The following is a 23410-nucleotide window of genomic DNA, read 5'->3' on the forward strand; positions in this document are numbered from 1 at the left end:
CGCCTGTTTGTATGTGCAGGGAGTTTAAATGCACAGACACGTTTGTGCGGTAATGCATGAAATAATTGTCATTGAACTTAAAGCAATCACCAATTAATAAATATTCAAAACGTTGCAATTTGGCAATTTATGATATTTCTAACAATGATATGTGAGGCTGCATTTTTCAAATTTAGTTTCCCATGCGTAATTCTATTTTGAAGTATTATAAAGTGTCTGCTTTTCTTTTTAGTATTTTTTTTTTAATTCCCTGACTTAATTTCCGCCTTTCGACTGGTAAAGCGAAATAGTTGGTGTGGTTTGTCGGACTGGAATAGTTAAACATCTAAATTTGTTTATGTTGTGTTAACAGGCAATAGGTGGTCATATGCTGAACGCATTCAAGTCAGGAGAAAAATGTAAATTGTCAGCTCCAAAACAAGATAATATGTCCTATAGGGACCAGTTGGAGAATTTCATGCTTTTTTACTATTTGAAAACGTTTTTTGGTTGGAATTATATTTATTGAAAACAAATCCGATTGAAATTGTGCGTATGAGAGGAACGACATTGAATCATGGTCTGTAGTCCGTGAGTTCCGTCTTAGTTTCTATCTAAGAGAAAAAGGTTTAGATCCTAAATATGTTAATGGTCAGCTTTTAGGACTTATGTATCTTTTGTCACGATTGGTTCATCTCGGACAGTATTTTTGTTTTGTTTTGAGGCTTTTGTATTAACATCTTCATATGTATCATCGACGTCACTTCTAATTTTCACCTAAAAGGGAACATGTGTCAGTTTGAACAGACAATTGTAAAATGTTTAGCATATATTGCATTTAAAGTCATATGAAAATATTTGAAAGAGTGCATTTATTGTTATCAAAGTTATTGAACTTTGCATGCATATACATACTAAACAAATCCTTCTTGCCTGTATGTATTTATTACGAATCTATAACGTATTATCGACGAAAAAAAAAATTATTCAGTGATTGTTGATCGCAAGCTTATTAACGTTAAATTTTGTTGCCAAGGTTTACTGGATCGTGAAAGTGATAAACAAAAGCACACGTGAAGAACGTGGCAAAAAAACAAAATTGATATAGCTATATTTGTTTTATATTTTCCATGCGTTCCTTTTTGTTAATTTAAAATTGTCTATTTAAATACCAGTGCACTTTTATTTACATTCTGTCATCATGGGTTTCCTCTCGCACTTGCGCCGTATGTTGGCTGAAGTTCTAACGAGAAGATTAAGAAAAGTTATCGGCGATCTAGTGTATGGGAAGCAAATAATTCAATAGCAGTACATTAATGGAGATTTTGATAATACCAAAGATTTGAACAAGAATTGTCACGTGCACTTGTTTTCAAGTAAAACTTAGTCTTTCGAGTATAGAAACATATTCAATATTTCTTTTATTTTAAAGTTTTATATGACTTAAAATAAAATTGCTATACCTGCTTCTTTTCTTTTTTCTCAGTGAAAGCCTTAGCTGTTTCTGTACATTCACCGATCAGAGCACCAACCCATGCAAGACCGGTAAATATCCAAATAATAACTAAAAGTTTGTAAACAATTTTTGTACCACCTTCAGTTGTAGTCCCTAGAAAAGAATATTCATTACAAGTAGTCATCTTACGAGAAGCATATACATCTATTGGATCCATTCACACTCTACTTGTAAGAAAACATAAAGATACGTGTACTTTCATCGTCAATGACTTAAAATTGATGGATTTGTGATCTTTTAATTGGGGGCGTGACGTTTTCGGACACAATTTGTCAATGAGACACAAATGTCACACAATATTGTTTGAAATATAAACCTATGTATTTACTGGTCACTTAAGACTAACAAAATATCAACACAACACTTCACGCAATGGTCCAAAAAGAAACAATGCAAACATTTTTTTTCAAACAGTAATTAAAATATAAAAAAGATGTGGTATGATTGCCAATGAGACAACTCTCAAAAAATTTATTAATTGCCCACAAGTATTTGTGAATAAGTATAAATAACTAATGAATTAAAAGAAAGTATTTATATCTCCTTTTGAAATGAAATATACTTCTCATTGTTTGGCCCATACTACATTTGTTGGCAAACTAAATTTTACAATCAATAATATTTGTGTTATACGATTACACACGGTTGAAATCTTCAAACAAATTGATATTTTAAAAAGTAACTAATACAAAATGTATATTTACCAACAACGAAGTCTCCGAATCCAATGGTTGTGAAGGTAATCACAGTATAATAAATGGCCTCTCCGTACGCCCAGTCTTCTATTGCGGATATTATAGCTGATGGTATCAAAATGAGCAAACAAATTGTTGTAAAATATAACAAAACATATTTGAAACCTGTTTCCGTTTTGGTATATTTATTCAGGCATGGTATTTTCTTATTTGTAAAATAACTATTGAGTTTCTTTATTTTTTCTGCAAGGCCTGCAATGATCAACCCTGTAACTGGAATTCCGATCAAAGCAAAAATTACAATGAAAGCTTGTCCACCTTTTGTTGCAGGAGTTTGATTTCCATACCCTTGAAATAAAAGACATGTAATTTAAGCATTACAGTTACAGCATTTAAAATCATAAACAAATTTATGTTTGAGTATTTTACACTTATTACATGTTAGGACATTTTTAATTTGACTTTACGGTACGTGTCTTGTTATCCTTTAAAATACTAGTTGGTGCTGGCTGTACAAGACGTCGGACTTTCTGTTTGGTCTACAATTACACGGTATGTTTTCAAACATCGCACCATCTTACTTTGAGAAAACTTCCAAACACACTTCAAAGATATTTTAAAGAATTCCCAAATTTTAGTTTACTCTGTGATATGAAAGTTTTCACGCTTCATTTTACGAGATTATTAAGTTATATTAATTTTATAATAACCCTTTAGAACTTCCCTAAGGTAGCTCGGGTGACTTCCTCAATCTTGGATTTTGAAGTGGCAGACAACGAGTGGTCTAAATCATTAATAAAATGTGCAAATACATTTCAAGAGTAGTATGTAATTCATATGTTACACTCCTAATGTTAACAAAGTGAATTATGTGTTTAGTTATAATAACGGCTGTATTTTCGATAAAAAACTGAATTTTTGTTTGATATTTTTTTTCAACTTTGCCAAATGAGAGAAATAACTCAGATACGTAATTTAATTTACAATAGAAAGTGTTAACCTGTAGCTTGCAAAGAGTCCGTAGATCCATACCTTTTTAATGTATTTTCGAAAACAGCTGGATAAATTATTAAAATTCTATGGATTGTAATTAAGAAGCACAGCCATCTTAATGAAGATTTATGCAGACATATAATAGAAATCACCATTCTTAACTAGTCCATCTTCAAACTTATTCTTAAAATAACCGATTAAGATATTATACACTGTAATCAAACAATGTATAATTGTCTTCATGAATAGGCAGCACTTTTGAGTGTGAATCTTCAGGCTTATGATAATGATCACATATTTGCAACACATAAGACAATCTGTTATAGGCAACTCTATTATTTTATCTTGTTTTCAATCCACTTAATACACCAAATATGCTAAAAGAACGTCTATCAAGAATTCATGGTACATAAAATATATAACTATTTCTAGTTATTGGATAATAAGACAGAAGGAGATACATGTGCATACCAATTGTAGTTATCGCTGTTACCACAAAGAAAATTGAATTCCCGAAATCCCACTGGGTGGCAGCACTAGTGTTTCCGATAACTGACATAACACCACTATCATATGCATCTTTAACGTCCGTTAATAAAGTTGATAATTCACTGCTCGTCATGCAAGAGGAGTGATCAGCTGTGAATAAAACAATGTTTTATTGATGTTGAAAGCTATTTCCCAAAACATTAATGTAAAGTTTTATATCTGTCGTGCTGAATATATGATATATTCTTATTGTTCAACGAAAAATATTATTAAATACAGATTCTGTGTCCATGGTTTACCACCAATACTCAAACATGTAAAACTCACAGAATATTATCCCTCAATACAAGTGTAATAAACCTGTCAGATATTAATAGTTTGTTTTGACATGTCGAGTTTTTAAATAAAAGAAGCGAAGTACACCAAAGGGATATTCATAACTCATAAAAAAAATTACAATGCTATTAAAAAAAAAAAGAAAAAACAAATCTCAGTATTACACAAAACACAACATAGAAAAAGAAAAACACCAAAACGTGGGGTGATCTGATGTGCTCTGAAAGGATAAGCAAATTCATTCCACATGTTTAAAAAAATGTCCTGTACCAAGTCAGGAATATCGCCATTGTTATATTATAGTTCGTTTCTCTGTGTGTTACATTTTAACGTTGTGTTTCTGATGTGTCGTTTGGTTCCTCTTTTATTTGAGTGTGAATTCACATTACTATAAGACGTGTCACGGTACTTTTCTATCCCAAACTCATGTATTTAGTTTTGATGTTATATTTGTTATTCTCATCGGATTTTATCTAATGCTAAGATCGTTTCTGTGTGTGTTACATTTTAATGTTGTGTCGTCATTCTCCATCAGTTTTAGTTTGAAACCCTCATTTGGTGTTTTTTCTATCGATTTATGAGTTTCGAACAGCGGTATACTACTGTTGCCTTTATGTAGCTCCGACTATGTTGATCAATGTAAGTACAATTAAAACATATTAATAACATTTAACTCATTATTTATTTAATACATGGCATCTTACTTAAAAATGTTGACAATGTAGTTGTTATATCTGTTGAAGCTGTCTCCTCCTTAGCTTGTTCTAGCGCCATCATTATAGCTCCACCAATCAGAGAATACACAAACAAAATAAGTATCAGGATTAACAAGGTTTTTATTTGCATTTTTTTTTAAGTTGTTGTTAGAGATCTACAAGAAAAGAACAAAACTGGTTCCGATATTGCTACACTAGTTATAACGTACACAAATTATAAGTGGTTGCAGGCAATCATACCACATCTTCTTATTTCTATAACACTGTAAGATGGGCTATACTTATATTCACGTGAACCGATCCACACACTCCATTATACAGTTTGTACTTCGTGTTTTTTGTTGAAATAATAAACTTTGGTTATGCAGACTAAATTATAATCTGATTTTTTAGATTAAATTTCAACAAACTTGGAATATGCGAGTATTGAAGTAATTAGAACATTGTGTTTGTTTAGTCGAAGATGGGACGAGACGTTTTAGTAAAGAGTGAGAAATCAGTTTGGCCAAAAAGGCGTCCTTTTGAGCAATTAACAAGTTATCTTCAAATATCTGGCCAATAAGTGCCGTTATTATTGTTTGTTTACATAAAAATACAGTTAGCAATTAACTAGGTTCAACACACCATTTTATCTTAGGAATATGACAGTTGTTAACTAATAATCTGTTTCTATGTAGTTGGACGCTTGCCTTGATAGCAGTTTAGTGTTTGGGTTTTTTCTTCTTATAGTTGGTGTGTTTCCCTCAGTCTAGGTTTGTAACTTGAATTTGTTTCAGTTTAATCGATTCATACCTATTGAACAGCAGTATTGGTTCGACTTCCATACGAGTGAAAGGTTTAGCGCTATAAAAACAGGTTCAATCCACCATTATCTACATTTCAAAAGTCAGGAATATAACAGTTGTCTATTCGTTTGATGTGTTTCATCATTTTTTTTTTTTTGCCATTTTATAAGGGACTTTCCGTTTTCAATTTTCCTCGGAGTTCAGTATTTTTGTTATTTTACTTTATACTACTATTGCCTTTATAATATTATATTTTTACTCTTTATTCACAGCCAATTTCACAGTTGTATTGTACAGCTTATATGTATGCTTACAAACCACTTTAACAAAAACCCATTTAAACCATTACAAACTCGGATATTGCAGGTCACAAAATTGTCAATGCAGTTCGTATTGACAAAAAAGAAAAAGAAGAAACTTTCAAAAACGTTCTTTTGCCAACAAAAGTCGCGATGACATAAACGTTTGGTTATAATATTCTTAATAAAAAACAATTAAATTTCGATTACAAACACGTTATTACTTGTGACCTTAACATTGTAAATAACACTTCTCTGCGGTATGTGCTATTAACAGGCTCAAAATATTGTTAGACTAATCAATTAGAAACACAACTGAAAATACAGATACTGTATTGGAAACCTAAATTACATAAGTGTCCTTACTAACAACGTTATATTGTTGAGTTTTATAAGTGCTCTATGAAGCATATTTCTAAATTATTAACAGCAACTTGATCATCAGTCAAATCCAGGATTCCAAGTTATTTTCAAACTTGGTGTTCTAAAGGTCAATATTGACACAGATGGACGACTTTACACTTAAATCTATGACAAACGGGACGATTTCAACTTCCCAATTATCAATTTCCCCTTTCTCAGCAGTAACATATCCTCTACCCCTAGTTAAGTGTTTACATATGACAGTTGATAATTAATGCTTGTGCATGTTCACACTATACAAACTTCATATACAGGATTGTGCTCCTTACGCAGAAACTGCTACAACAAAGTTATGAGGAGGAAAAATTAAAATGACACTCCGTAAATTTTATGGACACCATCACGAATTGGTTGATCCGTACGATGTGTCTGTGCCTAAACTAACTAAGGACATGTTTTCCACGTCTTAGATTGTGGTTTACCATGTACGTCGTCTGGTCTTTAAGTTCGGAATGGGACATATCCCTGAATATGACTTTTTTGCTGAGTGTGAATTCGCAATGTTATAAGACGTGTCTCGTTATTTGTTTATCCAGCGTTCATGTATTTAGTTACGAAATTGTATTTGTACTTCTGATCGAATACTGTCTTATATTTTGTAGTTGTGATTCTATTTTTATTTTTTATTCGTATGTAAAAGTGAAGATAAGTAATCACCCAGTTAATTTGTATTATATTACTTTAAAGCAACTATGTGAACAGGACGGGTGCCACATGTGGAGCAGGATCTGCTCACCCTTCGGAGCACCTGAGATCACCCCTAGTTTTAGTGGGTTTCGTTTTGCTTAGTCTTTAGTTTTCTATGTTGTGTATTCTGTAGTATTATTTGTCTGTTTGTCTTTTTTACTTTTAGCCATGGCGTTGCACAGTTTTGATTTTGGAAGAAAGGCCGACATAGTTAGTTGCAGTATTACAAACATAATTCTATATTAATATTCTTGTATAAAATACATTAAATAAAATAATTTGAAACCTAACCTTGAATCAATTTCCAACATTGTCAAAACAAGTAAACTCCAACAAAATGTGATACTTATTTCATACTGCTGCATTTAGTAATGATCAAATAGTTTATTTTAAATATCCAGATTTATAATTATATTTTCCTGTTTCGCTTTTGCAACTGTGTGCACTCCGTCTAAATTTACTTTACATTTCCGTATTTCGGTGAAGGTAATTATGTTACAAACTGAAAGCAATACTTAATTAAACGTACTTTATTTTCAGAATAACAACTTCTTTCAAGTTTAAATTTTGATTGTCATCTTAGTCATATGTTGTCGCCTATATACGTATGCATTTTGTTTGTACTGATTATTTTATACCATTAAACATGTTGATTACAAAAATAATTGGTTATTATCTGGTCTCTTTTAAATAAATTATCCATAGCTAATGATAAAAGTTAAGAAAATATAGTCTCAAATGCAGCCCGAAAATGATTCTGTATTTTTGTCAATAGAACTTTGAAGAAAGTGTAATACTGCATGTACATCAGAATGTCACTATAACACTCTGAGATAACACTATCAGTATAGTTTACTGAAGTCAACAATATAGACTTTTGATCAAATCAAAACTACAGGTGTTCTAAATTATATTGCATAACTATAATGCGCTTGCTGTCGCGATCATTGCATTCTCCATATTAACGAATAATCACTCTGTTAACACATATTATGTAATCGTTAATATTAATTATACAACTTTTGAATTACATGTAAGTTTAAAACAGAAATTAATTTTCAGCGTTCGTTTACCACTTATGTATTTTGTAACTCTGTTCTTCTGGAATGTTTTTTTAAAACTGTTAATAAATATAGAGAGAACAAAACTGATATATGCATGTTTTACCTTGGCAATATGATTCCCGACTTCGTGTATAGTTGAAAATATACCAAACAGTGTTCGTATCATGTGATAACGTTATACATCCTTAAGATAAAAAAAAATGAACTTATGTCTTCTTCCTGTATTTTAACGTGAATTGGAAATCCTTTCGTTTCACAACTTATAAATGTGTGAAATTATATTTTACATTCATTTCCGAAAGGTCATAAAGATTGAAAAAGGAGTTTGATAAATATTGTTTTCTTGTTTGTTACTCATCCATTCACGACAGTTGAAAGATATGATGAATGGTGTCAAATCATATTGTTATAACAAAAATTCAACAAATATGTTTATATACATGTATAAACTACAATATGTACTAAAATAAGTCAAGGAAGTGAAAAAGACCATTCATGAGACAGTTTATTTTTGATGAGCTTTTATTATTGCAGTGATTAAGAGATATTAGTATCAAGATAATGAGTCATAAATGTGAGTAACAAAATGAATAATCATTTTTCAAAATGAGTCTTTGAAAACAAAACAAAAATAAATTATTCTTAAATAATCCAAAATCCTGCTTTTGGTCAAAAAAAGATTTAGAAAAAATCCAGCTGCCTGCATATGGAGTATATATCTTCCAGTTGATACGATATTCGAGAGCGTACATTTCCTATTATGATTTCCTTAACGGGTTTGTAAGGGGATCTATGATCTCTGTGATCCTCATAATCCAAGAAACCGTAGCCCGTGGGAGTTTCAATCGAACAACTTGTTCCCCACCTGTCCCTTTATATAAAGGACGTTAGTTTATTAGTCCATGAGTCAAAATTGCCTTTCATATGGAACTTGTCCCACCAACCATACTCTTATAATAATGTTAAAAAAATGGAAAGACCTTCACACCAAATATTTTATATTTATTTGAAATAACGTGAGAAAAGCCATTGGTGTGCTTCATAATAAAATTAATACTTTTGACATGATCCAATATTTTAACTCGACTCTCGACTCTCAATTGTCCATTGAAATCATATATTAAACATCTTTAAAGATTAATGTTAACAAATTAAACTTACAATATAGTTTGGTGCATATCTAACAAAGTTGTTCTTCTTAAAAGGCTCGTAAAGGTTCACTTTTTGGAGTGTGATTCCTTCAGTGTTTAGCTTTTACCTTGATATATAAATGTCGCTATAAGAACACATGTAAACTACGGTTGCTCCGAATTGACATTTTTATTAATGTATATTAAAACAAAGTACCCGTCACTTTCGTTGGAATATTATCTATACATGAAGTCTCGTTCACATTGAAAAAGAAGGTTTGATCCATTTCATATAAGATATACATGTACGTTTTAAGTCAGCATAAGTCTCATGAACCGAAGTTTGTTTATGAAAAATTTACGCCACTTTTGTAAAATCACCATTTGCAACGTCAGTCTGAAAAGACAAAAATTAGAAAACGAAAATGAAAATGAAATCCTTTATAAATGTGATTTAAAATGTTCAAATATGAAAAAGAGATAAGCATTTTAGATAAAATTGTGCACTGAAATTTCCGATTAGAATTGTCCACCAGACAGGAATTCTGTTTGAATGAATGGGTCTGTTATCCATGAATTACAAATCTCAGATTAAATAAAGCATCAACTGTTTTCCATTCGTTTAATGTGTTTGAGATTTTGACTTTGCCATTTGAGAAGGGACTTTCCGTTTTGGATTTTCCTCAGAGTTAATTATTTTTGTGCTTTTATCTCTTTATTGTAAAAATCCTAAATTATATGTCATTGATAGTAATATTTTAGTACATTAGTTTTAATTGTTTTATGATATGTATTATATTTTTAAAGTGTCTCATAAGTCAGTAATTTGGCTGGGTACCAATATTTTAATTGAAATATTTAATTTTTAATTACATATTATGTAATTATATGTATTCATTGTGTTTTATATTGGTATGTGACACTATAATAAATTATTCTGATTCTGATTCTGATTCTGATTGATCAGACACAAATGTAATCTTTTTCATATTATACTACAAAAGAGTAAGGCTCTTGTCTCGACCTGACAATCCAGTGATGTAGTTCAAAATTCCTTCTAAAATTGGGAAAAGGTAGATTCCAAATAATATGTAAACGGTAAGATCTCTTTGACTAAGGTATATTGTTTATCAGGATGGTTTCATTATGAACAGTTAATGTATTCCTAGAGGTTACATACCTTTATGTTAACATCTTTATCTGTATCCCGGATGTTACTTCCATCCTTCACCTTAAATAAGACAGATCTCCATTTCAATTGTAAAATATTTATCGTGTGCACAAAAAATGTTACATTTAAAGAAAGGTGGAAATAAAACATGCATAATGAGCATAAAAATGATAAATACGATATGAATAAGTTGACTCATTTTTAAACGTATGCTCTTTAGTATGGAAGTTAATTGGACCATCCGGAACAATAGAAACAACATGTACGTGTGTTTTGAATTACACAAAGGCTTAAATAAAGTCCTGTGCTTTTTCATAACTCAGTTATATTCGTTGCACTGAAACAACTGTACACAATGCAAAGAACGTCCTACCCTTTTGTCAATAAGAACATTTATGATATTTTTTTCATATTCAGTACCAGTTAAAAAGACAATTGTAACTTTATATACTATACGTAGTAACAATCCACGCCAGCTGGTTTTGAAGACCAATTTACTTCTCAGAAGATTAACTTTGAATGGTTATTTCAAGTTTGTTAACCCTTACCTAGGATTCTGGCTAAATGTATCTCCTTGTCATTGATCAACTAGCAACGTAAACGTACACGAAACTGTATTACAGAGATGTTACAGCAGAATCATTCTCTACACAATCTTACAGGCTTTTGAATCATCTTAAATGATGTCAAATACTACTAGATAATGCCCCTCTACCAAAAATATGATAATCTTTTTAAAAAGTGTTATAATTTCAGTATGAAACTCTATTAACCAACTTGCAAATTTATCGCCAAATGATACTTATTACAGAATTTAAACTTAGTTTGAGCAACATGGTGACTGCCTATAGATGAGCAGGATATTCTACCCTTCCAGAGCATCTGGGATCACCGTTAGTTTTAGTGTGGTTCTATTTGCTCAGTCGTCAGTTTTTCGCATAGTAATAATATAAAATATTGCTGATAGTAGTTTACCTTTTCTTTTTCCCTTTTCTCAGTGAAAGCTTTTAATGTTTCTGTACATTCTCCAATAAGGGTCACAAGGCATGCAAGGCCAATAAATATCCATATGATAACTAAAAGTTTGTAAACAATTCGTGTACCACCTTCATTTTCAGTACCTGGAAATGTAAGTAGCTGCATTACGAAATGCTTAAGTATGTCTTTTCAATATATTAAAAAATTTTCATGTGGGGTCATTAAAAATGGCATATTTTGGCATTAATATTGATTCACTTATATGGTCTTTGAATCGGAAATAAACACATTTGTTCAATAATTCAACAAATATTTTCAACAGTGAATAGGTTTGTTAGCTTTTCTTCAGAACGCATTTTAAACAATAAATTTGAGATTTCTTTATATTGATATTCTTAATGTGAACTAAACCTCTCAATATTTAGTCCAGACTTCATATTTTTGTTTTATCAAAATAACACTTATATTCCATTTTTTTTTTCTGTTTTACAATTGCGCCTTATGATGAAAATTGTAAACAAGTAGAAAGTTTACATAAAAATATTGATATAAAATAGACATTTACCAACAACAAAATCTCCGAATCCAATCGTTGTGAAGGTTATCAAACTATAATAAATGGCTTCTCCGTATGTCCAGCCTTCTATTGTGTAAAATATAGCCGACGGTATCAATATCAGTAAACAAATAATAGTCAAATATATCAACAAATGTTTTAACACATTTTCAGTTTTGGTATATTTTTCCAAACATGGTATTGTCTTAGTTTTTAAATAACTATAGAATTTCTTTATTTTTTCTGCAAGTCCTGCAATCATCAACCCTGTAACTGGAATTCCGATTAAAGCAAAAATAACAATGAAAGCCTGTCCACCTTTTGTTGCTGGTGTTTGATTGCCATATCCTTCAAAATGAAAGTTAGAAAGACATGTTAGTATGCAACAATTACAGTGATATTATTTTGCAATTTATTTATTTTTAACATTTTTATTGTTTTACATTTATAAGGTAAATGCAGAACTGCGCTTCGAACGCATTATATGTTATTTGCATTTATGTTTCATTAGGATGCATGCATCATCTTCTCTTCTTACATTGTTTATGTCGTTGTTTCCATAATATAACATGTACATGATGGGATATAATTCTTTAATTGTGAATAATTACATTAGATGTATGTTTCATTATAATATTTTATTCTGATTGGCTAACTGCACATCACGTGTTATTTCGTAAACAGTTGCATTACTCAATACAACTTTTCACTCATGATAACACGTGCCCTAACAATAAAGTGCACAGGTGAATTAAATAATAAAATATATAAAATTCGTGTTTTCATGATCATAGCTAAAAAATGTAATTATAAGTATTGAATGCTTCTTTTTGTAACTTTATAGGGTTGTAAAAGCGTTGACCGTGGGTACATTTTTAGAATGAAGCGCTTCCGCGCTTCATACAAAATGTACTTCGGTCAACGCTTTTACACCCCAATAAATTTACAAAAAGAAGCATTCAATTCTTAAACAGATGATACTTTCATACAAGTTTATCATCAGTAGACTTTTAATACTGTTTTCATTATTATATGTCTCCTCAGTAGAAAAAGACAACTTTTCATCTTTAATATTTTACCATTGTAAAATATCGGGCTTATAAGATGATAGCATAAATTTGTGGACTGTCTTACAACACACAAACCAATTACATAACTTATACAAAACTCTTATTTTGTCCCGGTTTACGCCTGCTGATTACACTACTAATGTTCATACAACGTCTTTAAACAAGAAAATAAGATTATCTGTAGTACACAAAATGTATATGTATTTCTAGTTATTTGACAATAACAAGCTATGATACATACCAATTGTAGTTATCGCTGTTAGAACAAAGAAATATGAATTCCCGAAATCCCACTGTGTGGCAGCAGTAGTACTTCCGTTTACTGACAACACGCCACTATCATAGGCAGCTCTTACTTCCGATAAGAAAGCTGCTAATTCACTGTTTGTCATGCAAGATGAGTGGTCGGCTGTGAAAAGAATATGTGGTATGATTACCAATGAGACTCTCCACAAGATAACAAAATGACACAGAAATTAACAAATACAGGTCACCATACGGCCTTCAACAATGAGACAACATAGTCAGCTATAAAAGGCCTCGAAATGACAATGTAAAACAATTCAGACGAGAACACTAACGGCCTAATTTAAGTACAAAAAATTAACGAAAACAAATATGCGACACATAAACGAACGACAATCACTGAATTACAGGCTCCTTACTTGGGACAGGCACATACATAGATAATGTGGCGGGGTTAAACATATTAGCGGGATCCCTCCTCTAACCTGGGACAGTGGTTTAACAGTACAACATAAGAACGAACTATAAATATCAGTTGAAAAAGGTGGACGTGACCGGGAACTTGTTCATCCCAACAAGAAAACGACACTAAGTACAGATCTGAGAGTACTCGCAGTTACTGACAGCTAGTTCAAAGCCACTAACAACTAATAGAAATAATCATGCATCTAAGACTAAATTATCAATCAGTACACATTCAACATCCAATGGATTTAGTGTAAAGACGTCATAAACAGTTGGAGAAAAACATGACATTGTGTAATGTCAAGATACAGGTACCGACAGATTGTAGATCCATGAATGTGTAAACGTATTACAATAATATTAAGTTTGCTTTTAATTTACTGATAACAAAATCAATATTAATAGTTAATACCAATAAAAACAATATTCAGTGATCTGATTACAGTGTTGAATTGGTAACCTTTTAGGGTAACTTTATTTAAAGGATCGATAAGTTTACCAGGATCGTTTCTAAGTTTCCGGGCACTGTAAACAATATTTCCGTAAAAATAAGGATGCGCTATCCAGTTTGAAATATTATTTTCTACAGGTACAACCAAACTTTAAAACCAAATCTTTATATCTATGAAAGAATTTAGTAAAGGTTTTAAGTACTTTGTGGTAGCGGTTTTGATTTTGTTAAATGGTAATTCCTGAAACATATACTGTTGTGTATCTGCCCTGAAGATAATATGAAATATGCCTTCGATCAGCATGCAATCTGATTTCAATACAGATGGTGTTTCCAAGCTTCGGTACTAGCATCGAGTCCATTTGAGTTTCTACTATACACGGTACTGCACGCTGAACGTATTGTATGCCTATTTTGTCTTATAACATGTAAAAAGAACAATTCTACAAAAAATATTGCTGTTGAATCAAATAAACTAGAACTATTTTTCGAAATATTTATAAATAGTTTATTCCATTAATTATATAAAAATGTCACAGGCACTTGTTTCTGTCAATGTGGGGTTTACTATCCATACCAGTACAAAAAAAACACAAGGTAGCTAATGGAAATTTTCAATGTGTTCGCTTCAACCAATATTTTTTTAATTTCCCTTGATTTTTTCACAAACAAAAGTACACCAGTCTGTCGGTAATTGATTTATCTTTACAATGAAACAACTTTCACGTACCTTGAGAATACCCCTCAAACAGAATAACACACTTCAGATGAGATTTATTGACCTTTTTCCAGACCATTGAATTTGTAAGGACTTAACTTCCGGTTAACTTAGGAAGTTAATATAACTGTGTAATCCCATTGGTCACATTTTTCTGGTTACTGGTAACTAGTATAAATAAACAGGTAACCAGATGAATTAAACCAGACTGGTGTACTTTTATTTGTGAAAAAATCAAGGGAAATTAAAAAAAATAATGGTTGAAGCGAACACATTGAAAATTTCCGTTAGCTACCTTGTGTTTTTTTGTACTGGTATGGATAGTAAACCCCACATTGACAGAAACAAGTGCCTGTGAAAAATGTGTTCCCTTTATATCCTGTAAAATATATGTATTTTAGCAACTTACATAGCTTTTATTATATATATATTTACCCTGCTTTTTGATTTTAAACTTATTAAATATGAAAAATTAAGGAACAGACTCCATGGGGGAGAAACGGGAGCAGCCAAACATATCTAAGGTATTTTCGTACTCTTCGACTTATAAAAAACAAGTTTCGGGTCGAATCCGATACCGATACCAATAGTATATTCACCTGTTAGCTATTACCTTATCTGTACGTTCCGCATTTGACAGGCGCACCACCAAACGGTGTATTTAGGATTTTGCTATATACATGGGTCATAATCAAAGGGCTGACACTACTAAATTCTATCATTGTCAAATTGTTCCCTATTGTAGTTTTATTCAGCAATCAGCAAGACTTTCTAAGATAACTAATATAGGACAATGCTGTTGACCCGTGTATATAACAAAATCCTAAATACACCGTTTGGTGGTGCGCCTGTCAAATGCGGAACGTACAGATAAGGTAATAGCTAACAGGTGAATATACTATTGGTATCGGTATCGGATTCGACCCGGAACTTGTTAATCATTGGCAATATTAATTATGTGGAAAACAAAAGGGTCTGGAGTGGTGTAATTTTTAATCTACACCATTGTCCTATATTAGTTCTATATAGAGTTGAATTCTTTGATTTGTCGTTTTTACCCGATGACGGCTGACAAAATGGACCTCGTAATTTTACTCGACTCCTCGACGTAGACGCAGTCATGGTCATTGTCATTATACATCACCTTCTCTGCATGATGTCTCTATTAATGACTTGCTGCCATTCATACAAAAGCCGTTAGGTATTCATCACATTCGCACGAAACTTTATTCATTACCCCTTTCAAAACTTCATTCTCTGTTCAATTTATGTTTGGAATCCACTGTTACAAACCCTCATTCAAACCAATACAAACTTGAAGCTATAATTTCGGATATTGCTAGTCACAGACTTTTCAAGCCAGTTCGCATTGGAAAAGATGAAAAAGAGAAAAGGTCTTTTCTTAATCTTTCCTTTGCCAACAAAGGTCTCGATGGCGTCAACCTAGGCAATATCCTTCATCATAAATTAGTGCAATCGAAAATACCTCCTTATTTCAAAGACCAGTCTGTACCAATAATTTCTTATACCTATACCAAACCTATTGCAACTAAAATTTTCAATTATAAACGCGTTTTGCAGGATCTCGATATTAACGACTTCAAGTCTAAACCTCCTGATTGCACTTGTGCTAGTTCCAAATTCACATATAATCCTGCTGGCCACGTTATTACCGGTGACCTTAACATTGTTAATAACACTTCTCTACGAAATGTGTTATCGAAAGGTCCCAAATATCGTGAGCCTAAATCCATCAATTGGAAATACAACTTTAAAATTTTGATGGATTCAGTCGAGGATTATGCCAGGCAATGGGCTAAGAGAAGGAAGACGTAGACACTCTTTCCGAATGGATTAAGGCAGTGAGGTCGTTGATACAAATCAGAATTAAGAAACTGAATGGGTCCATCAATGCCCATGCTACGTCAATCTTTAAAGACCCAAATGTTGCAAAACACCTATCCGACCTCCATGACAAATATGTTGTTGTCCCCGCAGATAAAGCCCCAAATAACATCGTTTTTGTGTGTAAAAGTCACTACATCAACTGCTTGATAAACGAATTAGGTATTGACAATTCACTTGGAAACTCAACATATACCCTCACGACACTTACCAAAGAGGAAATCCTGGATAATCATAGGTCTGTTATATGTTCCTTTGGAATTTCAACCAAAGATGAAGAACTGGATCTTCCATCACTGTATTGGATACCTAAACTACATAAGTGTCCTTACAAACAACGGTATATTGCTGGGTCTTCCAAGTGCTCTACGAAACCTCTTTCTAAATTATTAACATCTATTTTATCAGCAATCAAAGACGGGCTTCAAAGTTATTGTGAAACTGCCTATTCTAGAGGTGGCGTGAATCAGATGTGGATACTTAAAAATTCAAAAGATCTTTTAGAGTACATACAATCTAACTCTCTTTCATCTTGTAACAGTATTAAAACATTTGACTTTTCTACTCTGTACACAAGTATTCCACATTCCAAACTAAAAGACAAATTGAAAGAGTTGGTATTACTTTGTTTCATAAAAAAGAATGGCCAACGTAGATACAAGTATCTTGTCTTAGGGAGGGATAAATCCTACTTTGTAAAGAATCACTCTGATTCAAACAAAAAATTCTCTGAAACTGATATTATCAAGATGCTTGATTTCTTGATTGACAACATATTTGTTACGTTCGGAGGACGTGTTTTTCAACAGACTGTCGGCATTCCAATGGGAACAAACTGTGCCCCTCTACTCGCCGACTTGTTTCTTTATTATTATGAGGCTGACTTCATGCAGGAACTTCTTAGAAAGAAAGATAAGAAGTTAGCAATATCCTTTAACTCTACTTTCCGCTATATAGATGATGTTCTTTCACTAAACAATTCAAAATTTGGTGATTATGTGGAACGCATCTATCCAATTGAACTAGAGATAAAGGATACTACAGATACAGTTAAGTCGGCTTCATATCTTGACTTACATCTAGAAATTGACAATGAGGGTCGGTTGAAAACACAACTTTACGACAAAAGAGATGATTTCAGCTTTGCAATTGTGAACTTTCCATTTCTAAGTAGCAACATTCCAGCAGCACCTGCATACGGGGTATATATCTCCCAATTGATACGATATTCCCGTGCTTGCATTTCCTATCATGATTTTCTTGATAGAGGTTTGCTGCTCACAAGGAAGCTATTAAACCAAGAGTTCCAAATGGTGAAGTTGAAATCATCCCTTCGTAAATTTTACGGACGCCATCACGAGTTGGTTGACCGTTATGGAATAACCGTTTCACAAATGATGTCGGATATGTTCCTTACGTCGTAACTACAATCCCCTTCCCTTTCATGAATATGACCTACCAAATTAGACTATTTACCGGATTTGTAATCACATAAGCAACACGACGGGTGCCACATGTGGAGCAGGATCTGCTTACCCTTCCGGAGCACCTGAGATCACCCCTAGTTTTTGGTGGGGTTCGTGTTGTTTATTCTTTAGTTTTTTATGTTGTGTCGTGTGTACTATTGTTTTTCTGTTTGTCTTTTTCATTTTTAGCCATGGCGTTGTCAGTTTGTTTTGGATTTATGAGTTTGACTGTCCCTTTAGTATCTTTCGTCCCTCTTTTAGTATTATAGATACTGTATTTTTCTATTAGAATCGAAATAATTCCTTCATGTTACATTTGACCATATTTAACACCACGCTAACACTCAGTGTAAAATATTGGCAAATACAATGCCTATCCATGTTAAAATGAGCATAGAGCGTGACATGAAGGGATTCTTTCTTAATTAGTTTACTAGCATGTTATTGGTATCAATGCTATCAATATCAAATGTAAATGTATTAGATAATAAGTAAAATGTCGTTTAACGCATTTTTTTTACCCCTCTTAGGTTTAAATAAGTATTTCACATAGGGCTTGATATCATGAGAAGGGGTTGAAATATCACCAAACAATGTCTAACCCCGCCGCACCTGTCCGATGTCAGAAATCTCTAACCTTGGTAAATTTTGTGACTTTTTTGTTTTTCTGTGTTTTGCAGTTTAGTGTGGCGTCTGACATATGCTTAAATTTTAGGCGCTAGCTGAATCCCATCTCTGGGTGCTGAATTTTCCCGCTGCATTTAGATCTATTGGTAGCCTTGAATTTTGCTCTTTGATTGAATTGGTGTCTCTTTGACACATTCCCCGTTTCCATTCTCTATTCTATACATTATGTATCATTTACTTGCTGATCTACTTTTCTTACTTAGAAATGTTGACAATGTAGTTGTTATATCTGTTGTAGCTGTTTCCTCATTGGTCTGTTCTAGCGCCATCATTATAGCTCCACCAATCAAAGAATACACAAACAAAACAAGTATTAGGATTAACAAGGTTTTCCCTTCCATCTTTCCAAGTTCTTATTAGAAAGATCTACAAATAAAGACAAAATGGGGTCTATGAGCTGATAGACAAAAATCTTTCAGCCAATCAGAAGACGTGTTGCATCCAAAAATTTCTTAAACTATTTTGAATTGAAAACATTAAATTAAAAGATCTCTGCGCAAAAGTAGTAGGTCCGGTAACGGCCAATTTGGCCTCAAATTTCAGGTTCATCTGACGAAAGATTTTGGACACTTTTTAAACACTTAAGTGTCTACTTCAGTTGATTCAATTCATTTATGTGAAAGATTTTGACTGATTAGGTCATTAAAAACTCTCCGATTTAAGCTTAGATAGGAAATAATTATCAAATATGCTAAAAAATGTCACTTTTCAGATGGTTTTTGTCAAAAATGAAAGTGGCCGCATCCGTGTTCATCCTCAACCTTTATAAATATTATGTATTATCATCAAATACAACTTACATTTCAATATTAAGAATGAGCACAAATGCGGCCACTTTCATTTCAGACGGAAACCGTCTAAAATGTAACTAAAATGCTAAAATTGTGCTGATTTCAGTAATTTAGCATGACTCAATGATGCTATAGTATCCGATATATGTGCATTGTATTCAGTGTCAAAAACAGCCCATATTTATGTAGCAGAAGCATTCTACTTTCCAATAAATAGCAAAAAGTTTACATTTTAACAATTTTGTAAAACTGCTATATTTTGCGGCCAAAAAGGGGTCTTACTGGACCTACTCCTTTAATAATAGCACTTTTTAAATACCCGGTTATTTAAAATAGACGCGTATAAATCTTAAATTGACTAAGTTTAACTTTTCATATAAGGTTGTTATGCAAATCATTTTTATGATATATACATGTATATTGAAATCATGTGTATTATACATTTTTATCGACCGGGTTAAAAATGTAATTCTAATATATATATAGATTGATTGATTGTTGGTTGCTTAACGTCCAGTGGCAAATATTTCATGCATATTCAGGACGAGAACAAGCTCACAATAAAAACAATAGGTAGGTGGATACAATAGAGGCCATCTGGGATGATGGTCGGGGAAATTTGGACAGCCACTGGAAAATGGATAGTAGGGACAGAAATTTTGCCTTGCAACAGGCCACCTACGGACCCCTCAAAGAGTTGTTGCAAGGGTTCTTTACGTGCAAAGAGCGTGGCACTCTCTTTACACGAGACATCGGATTTAACGTCCCCCTTCTGACCGGACGTGACTGCGAACTTGATACATCCCGCACAGCCAAACGGACGCCCCACGTCGGCAAGCGTTTTACTGCCGGTCAGGAGAAGACCAAGTGACCATATTTCTATTCCCCAGTCACCCTTGGGGGCTAATTCTAATATAGAGATTTGGTGTTGTAGACATATATCCTGTGCTTATAGTACAAAGGACTCAAACTGCTTAAAAAATGGGATATCGAAAATGTAGTCAATAAATGAACAAATTTTCAATTTGACAAGTTTCTACAATCGTGTATGATGATAATACACTGTTTCTGAGAGGCTTACAAATTGTAAAGTACTAAACAATGCTTTTTGTGAAATAAAAAATCGAATAGAATTTCTCGTTTCCCTTATTTAGAATTTTTATCTTTATGTCGATGATGACTTGTGTTTATAAAGACTTAATTTGTTGATAATTTTATTTCTATTCACTTAATTGGCATGTAGCGCCGAATATTTCTAAATATTTATGACGAGACAAAGTTAACATATAATATAAAACGTGAGTCAAAGCGTTTAAAAAACTGGCTGCAAAGATTTTTTCTAGCGGTAAATCCAGTCAATCAAGATGTGATCAGACCAAAATGACCGTTTCAGACTGAAATCGTGCTACTAGTGTTAGTAGTTTAAAATCTGACTATGTGGTATGGCTTACTCATTGTTTAAGCCCGTACCGTGACTGTTAGTTGTTAATTTCTGTGTCATTTTGGTCTCTTGTGGAAAGTTGTCTCATTGGCAATCATACCACATCTTCTTTTTTATATTACCACTCTTTTGATTATCAAAGTATATAGTCTAAGCAGTAAGCAAAAAAACGATTGACAATAGGACATACCTTGAACTTATGACAGAACGACGATTATTCTAGTCCTCCAACACCGTGAGTTTGGACGTACATTATTCCTTTTTACAGCATGGTTATATATTCACAATATTAGTAGCTATGTAGCTATGTGCTCGTTCCTCAGGCTCGGTTCCTAACTTTGTTTGTGTAAACGATTATCAATTACAATATTATATATCCGTTTGGAATTACACATATACTTTAAATAGTGAAAACGATTATATCGAGGTATTAGTTTAAATGCATTTGTAGTTCCACCTTTCCGTTACACACATTTATTTAAATATTTCCATGCCCCTGCGTTATAAAGGGTTTTAATTCGGGTTAGAATGTAGACCTTTAGTTTCGTTTTGCATGTAATATAAGTGCTAATATTTAACAAGTATCTAAGGTAGATGGGTCCGTAATCTATTTAAGTGCTAATATTTAACAAGTATCTATGGCTGATGGGTCTGTAATCTTGAAATACGATTATCATTGTTTGTAGATGTTATAACTAAACATAAATATTCAAAACAACATTCCTGCTTCGTATATACAGAAATTTAAAAAATGAAAAATGTTTATGCACAAAACGTTATCACATGTGTACTACGTGTAAGTTATAGTACATGTGAGTTAGATTACATCTTATACAGTTGTTATCCGTTCACAATGTGAAAGAACTTAATAATTTAGGTAAATGTAGTTGTATTAATTATTTATCATATGAATTTATTTTCATTCTCCGCCATACATGTATTGTGTATAATTATTGTATTATATTTCACTGATGCATTCAAAAAAAATATTGTAAAATTGTATATTCTATAAGCTGTATTGCTTCTGAATAAAGTATTATTATTAGAAAGGCCCGAATGATACTACAAAAAAACCCGAAAAAAACAGGAACCAGAAATCCAGTGGTTGTTGATGGTTGCTTTCTGCAATATATATATATTGCGTTGCTTTTATTATTGTGACTTTTGAAGGAGTGACTAAAATTAGAGATTTATTTTTGCTGAATTCATAGTATTAATATGTATATTCCTTATTGTTTTGGCTAATACGTTATTAAGTTGTAAAACGTGTGTCTGATCCATTTGTCGTTTTGAACAATTATTATAATCATACTAATTAGTTTAAACTAAACTGTTGGCTTCGATCATTTCTTTCCATGTCCTAATAGTTAATATTTTTTAAATCTTTTTTTTAAGAAATTGAAGCGACTTCAACAGATAAAGTTACAACCAATTTTATGAAAAATACCCTCTTACCATAAGTTACTTAAAACTTTTACTAAATTCTTTCATAGATACAAAGATTTGATTAGTAAATTTGGCTGTACCTTTAGAAAACTTATTCAAAACGGTATTTTTTTTCACATCCTAAATTTTACGGTAATATTGTACTAAAAGAGCGGAAATCACTATGTGATCCGTGTAAACTCATCGAACCTTTACACAAACTTATTAGTAAAGGTTATATTATCAATGTTGTAAGTAGATCTTTGAATATTGTTTACATTGGCACTAATATCGATTTTGTCATCAACAAATTAAAACATAACTAAATTTGTATTTTTTGGGATGTATAAATACACATAAACGTTCATTTTCTATATAGAGATTACTTAATCTATTATATATAACATTATACATATTTATTAAAAGGTTAAATACTAACTATCCAACTGCCTGTCAATACTTTTATTTTAGCATTGCACAAGACATGTCTTCTTTGACTGTCCATGACGTTAAAACACTAAATCCCTGGGATGTGTTTTAGTTGATTTTAGTCTCTTATGCATGTTTTTTTTTATTATTAATTGTTTCTGGCTTTTAACTAGTTTTCAGTAACTATGAGTACTCTCAAATTGTACTTAATGCATTTTTGTTATTTAATGTTTACTTATTTTGTGTTATATCTCGTCTCACTATTTTTAACATATTATACCACCTTGGATAAGTATTTAGTATGACAATAAATTTTCACTTCTGTACTCTTACTAACAATAATTGTTTTCTTTAATATGTCTTTTGATTGAGTTAGTCTATTTTAATTGATATTTTATAGTGTGTCTTTCTATATTGTGATGTTACACTATTGTTTCCGGTTAGGGTGAAGATTGACGCCTGCTAAAATGTTTGAACCTGCTGGTGAGTGATGCATTTG

General features: G+C 32.2%; 1 protein-coding gene and 1 long non-coding RNA gene across 3 annotated transcripts; both read right to left on the reverse strand.

Moving 5' to 3' along the window:
• Nucleotides 1–3687: 3687 nt before the first annotated feature.
• Nucleotides 3688–8338, reverse strand: LOC143048612 (uncharacterized). The gene is made up of 3 exons (XR_012969895.1): nt 8086–8338; nt 4713–4879; nt 3688–3822 (listed from the first exon to the last, which is right to left on the reverse strand). It is a non-coding gene; the product is annotated as an uncharacterized LOC143048612 (long non-coding RNA).
• Nucleotides 8339–9368: 1030 nt separating this feature from the next.
• LOC143048613 (potassium channel subfamily K member 2-like) lies at nt 9369–21411 on the reverse strand. Of its 2 annotated transcripts, XM_076222397.1 has the most exons (7): nt 21248–21411; nt 19025–19191; nt 13129–13296; nt 11827–12165; nt 11259–11404; nt 10293–10343; nt 9369–9509 (listed from the first exon to the last, which is right to left on the reverse strand). In XM_076222397.1, exons 2-7 carry the CDS (start codon nt 19164–19166, stop codon nt 9471–9473), a joined length of 885 nt encoding a protein of 294 aa, XP_076078512.1. In that variant the 5' UTR covers nt 19167–19191; nt 21248–21411; the 3' UTR covers nt 9369–9470. The 2 variants fall into 2 exon arrangements, with proteins under 2 accessions (XP_076078512.1, XP_076078513.1); XM_076222398.1 differs by lacking the exon at nt 19025–19191.
• Between the last annotated feature and the right edge of the window lie 1999 nt (nt 21412–23410).

The sequence above is a fragment of the Mytilus galloprovincialis genome, chromosome 10, assembly GCF_965363235.1.
Source record: "Mytilus galloprovincialis chromosome 10, xbMytGall1.hap1.1, whole genome shotgun sequence".
Lineage (NCBI taxonomy): Eukaryota > Metazoa > Mollusca > Bivalvia > Mytilida > Mytilidae > Mytilus > Mytilus galloprovincialis.